We start from the raw sequence: 3,244 nt of genomic DNA, 5'->3' as shown, positions 1-3,244 counted from the left end.
GTGCTGGCCTCCCCCCAAGCCCTGGGGGCAGCCGGCGGGCGGCGCTGGGAGATCAGAGGATTGCGAGGAGTTGGGCCCGGGGGACGGGGCGGGGAATTTCCCCCCACGCCTGCCTGGGCCTGCTCCCCTCCCCCTCCCCCGCCGGGCTGGGGCTGGGGGGGGCTCCGCTGGGGGAATTCCACCGCGCTGCGAGGGCTCCGGCGGGCCTGAGCTGGGGGTCCTACGGGAAGAAGGGGGAAGAGAGGAGGGGACAGGCTGGGACCAGGGGCGCAGCTGCCTTCCTCCCCAGACGCCAGCTGCCCCTGCCTGTCCGGGATCGAGCGCCCACCATCGCGCCCGTCTCGCGGGCGTGGGGCAGGGAGTGGCACTGCCTCCGTCCAGCCAGAGCCACGCGGTACCCGGGGAGACGGGCGTGAGGATCGGAAAGAGCGCGTGCGTGGGCATCTCACACTGTACGGGGGACTCGCTGGGAATGCTTGCGTGCGCTTAATTCTAGGGTGCCTGTGAGCAGGAGACTCTGGGGTGTCCCAGGGGCGTGTGGCCTATGGAGAGGGTCGTGGATCACCCCCACGGGGGTCCTTCTGCCCACCAGCCTGGCCTTTCCTCCTCCGCACACCCCTAGCCCCTGCGCGGACTTCGAGAAGGGGAAGGGAGAGGAGANGAGTGGGGAGGGAGGGGCCCCGGGGGGAGGGACCCACAGAGGGACTGAGGGGGGTAGGAGCCAGAGCTAGAGACCTGAGCGAGGGAGAGCGAGGCGCAGCGGGAGGGACCGGTGTGGAAGCGAAACCAAGCCCCCAGCACTGAGAGGCTGTGACAGACAGCGCCCCTGGTCAGAGAACCTCGGGGACACCCCCGGAGGGGACACAGGGCCAGAGAGACGGGTCGAGGGGCAGAAGCCCTGGAAGGCGAATACTCGCGGGGGACAGTTCACCGTCGCAGACGGAGAGCGCGGCTCGGCGGGGCGAGAACAGACTGTCAGAGGAGAACGCCCCCAGGTCGCCTGGAAGCCCCCGGAGNGCGCCGACTACCGCGGCCACCAGAACCGCACGGGGCCGCGCGGGGCTGGCCGCGCGTGCCTCTTCTGGGACCAGACGCAGCAGCACAGCTACAGCAGCGCCAGCGACCCCCAAGGCCGCTGGGGGCTGGGCCCGCACAACTTCTGCCGGTGAGCGGCCGGGCCTGCGCTGCGGGCGGGACTGGGCGCAGGCGTGGGCCGCGGGCAGGGCCTGGGTGTGGGTGGGACGGAGGTCTCGGCGGTGCGGACGCAAGGGCCACCCCGAGGGTCTGGGAGCCGAACCTAGGCGAGGGACCGGGCGTAGCCCGTTCTGGGGGCGGGCTGGCCGCTCGGAACATTTTGGGGCTCCAGGCCCGCCTTAGGTCCCCAAACTCTGCAGAGCCTCAGGCCANCTGCCGTACAACTTCTTTGAGGGGCTCTACTCTTGGCAACGGAGGGATTGGGGATTCAGAGCCACAACTACTGTCAGAAGCCGCCGGGAGCAAGCAGAGCCGGAGGCACCACAAAGCTCAGGACCACCATTTTTGCTTTAAAGCAAGGTCCCAAGGGGGCACCTGGGTGGCTCAGTCGGTTAAGTGTCGACTTCGGCTCAGGTCATGATCTCAGGGTTCGTGGGTTCAAGCCCCACATCAGGCTCTGTGCTGAAAGCTGGAGCTGGAGCCTGTTTCAGATTCTGTGTCTCCCTCTCTCTCTGACCCTCCCCTGCTCACGCTCTCTCTCTGAAATAAATAAAACATTAAAAAAAATTTTTTTTTTAAAGATAAAGCAAGGTTCCGAGGCAAGGGAGGTGGCAGTGGCCCAAGGCGGGGTTGGGCCTCACCAACACTGAGGGGGCTTCAAAGTCCTCATGTATAAAGTCATGTCTAGCAACATCTGAAGCCCAGAATACGCCCTCAGTCCCCCTTTTAAAGAATAGTTTGTTTGTTTATTTATTTAAAGAGAGAGAAGAGAGAGCAGGGGAGGGGAAGAGAGAGAGGGAGCCAGAATCCTAAGCAGGGTCCTGGTGACAGCGCAGAGTCCCACTTGGGGCTTGAACTCACAAACTGTAAGATCAAGACCTGAGCTGAAACCAAGGGTGCGTCCCTTAACCGACTGAGCCCGCTGGGTGCCCCTTAAGGGCTTTGCACCAGCCCCTCTGGATCTGACATCCACAAACAGGGGGGACAAACGAGAATTTGTGCGACAATGGAGAGGAACACACAAACCAGCTGTAACACGCACGGTGGCCGTTTTGCGGAAGGCTGTGGGGTGGGGCCTGGGGCCTGCAGCGCTTGTGGGGGTTCAGACCGCTTCACCCCCACCGGCAGGAACCCGGACGGTGACGTGCAACCGTGGTGCTATGTAGCCGAGACAGAGGAGGGCATCTACTGGCGCTACTGCGACATCCCCACGTGTCACAGTGAGTGGGCCGGGCTGGACAAGGCTGGGGACGCTGGGCTGCCCGGGTGCGGTTCTCTTTTGGCGGCACCAGACAAAGCCGGACTCTGCCGCCCCCTCAGTGCCCGGGTATCTGGGCTGCTTCGTGGATTCGGGGGCACCCCCGGCTCTCAGCGGCCCCAGCGGGACCTCAACGAAGCTCACGGTCCAGGTGTGCCTTCGCTTCTGCCGCATGAAGGGCTACCAGGTACTGCCCCCTCCCACCTTTGGCTCAAAACAGTGACCCCTGACCTCGGGTGACAGTTGACCCAAATCAACTCCCACTCTGACACCAAACCCTGATGCTGATATTGCAACCTACTACCCGATTCCCACTTAGGACCCTGACCCTAGACCCCACCCCTTCCCCAACCGCTGCCTCCTGGGTCACCCGGTCTGTGCCCCCAGCTGGCGGGCGTGGAGGCTGGCTATGCCTGCTTCTGTGGCTCTGAAAGCGACCTGGACCGGGGACGCCCGGCCCCAGCTACCGACTGCGACCAGATTTGCTTCGGCCACCCGGGCCAGCTGTGCGGCGGCGACGGGCGTCTGGGCATCTACGAAGGTGAGGAGTGGGCGGGGAAGAGGGGACTGGGTGGTGAGGGGAGGCGGTCTGGGTGGGACAGGGGGTGCCACGCCCCTGTGGGGGCGGAATCTGGGAGCGGGAGGCCGTACCCTGGGGGCGGGGCCCGAGAAGGGGATTGGGTGGAGAGCGGGGGGGCCGAAGCCGGCGTCGGGGGCGGGGCCTGGAGTTGAGGGCGGGACTTGGGAGAGGATTCGCAGTTCGCGGAGGGAGTAGGACCGGGCTCGAGGAGG

The 3,244-nt window shown here is 65.3% G+C and overlaps 1 protein-coding gene across 1 annotated transcript in view; it reads left to right on the top strand.

Annotated features, from left to right (window-relative positions):
* Positions 1-3,244, top strand: part of KREMEN2 (kringle containing transmembrane protein 2) — a 9,807-nt gene that overhangs the window by 5,242 nt on the left and 1,321 nt on the right. The window contains 4 exon segments of the mRNA XM_077762765.1: positions 927-1,165; positions 2,323-2,414; positions 2,515-2,639; positions 2,840-2,993. Of these exon segments, the coding sequence (XP_077618891.1) occupies positions 927-1,165; positions 2,323-2,414; positions 2,515-2,639; positions 2,840-2,993 (610 nt within the window).

The sequence above is a fragment of the Crocuta crocuta genome, unplaced genomic scaffold (genome assembly GCF_008692635.1).
Source record: "Crocuta crocuta isolate KB4526 unplaced genomic scaffold, BGI_CrCroc_1.0 scaffold234, whole genome shotgun sequence".
Lineage (NCBI taxonomy): Eukaryota > Metazoa > Chordata > Mammalia > Carnivora > Hyaenidae > Crocuta > Crocuta crocuta.
Note: the sequence above shows the minus strand (reverse complement) of the source record. Positions and strands in the feature narration are given on the sequence as shown.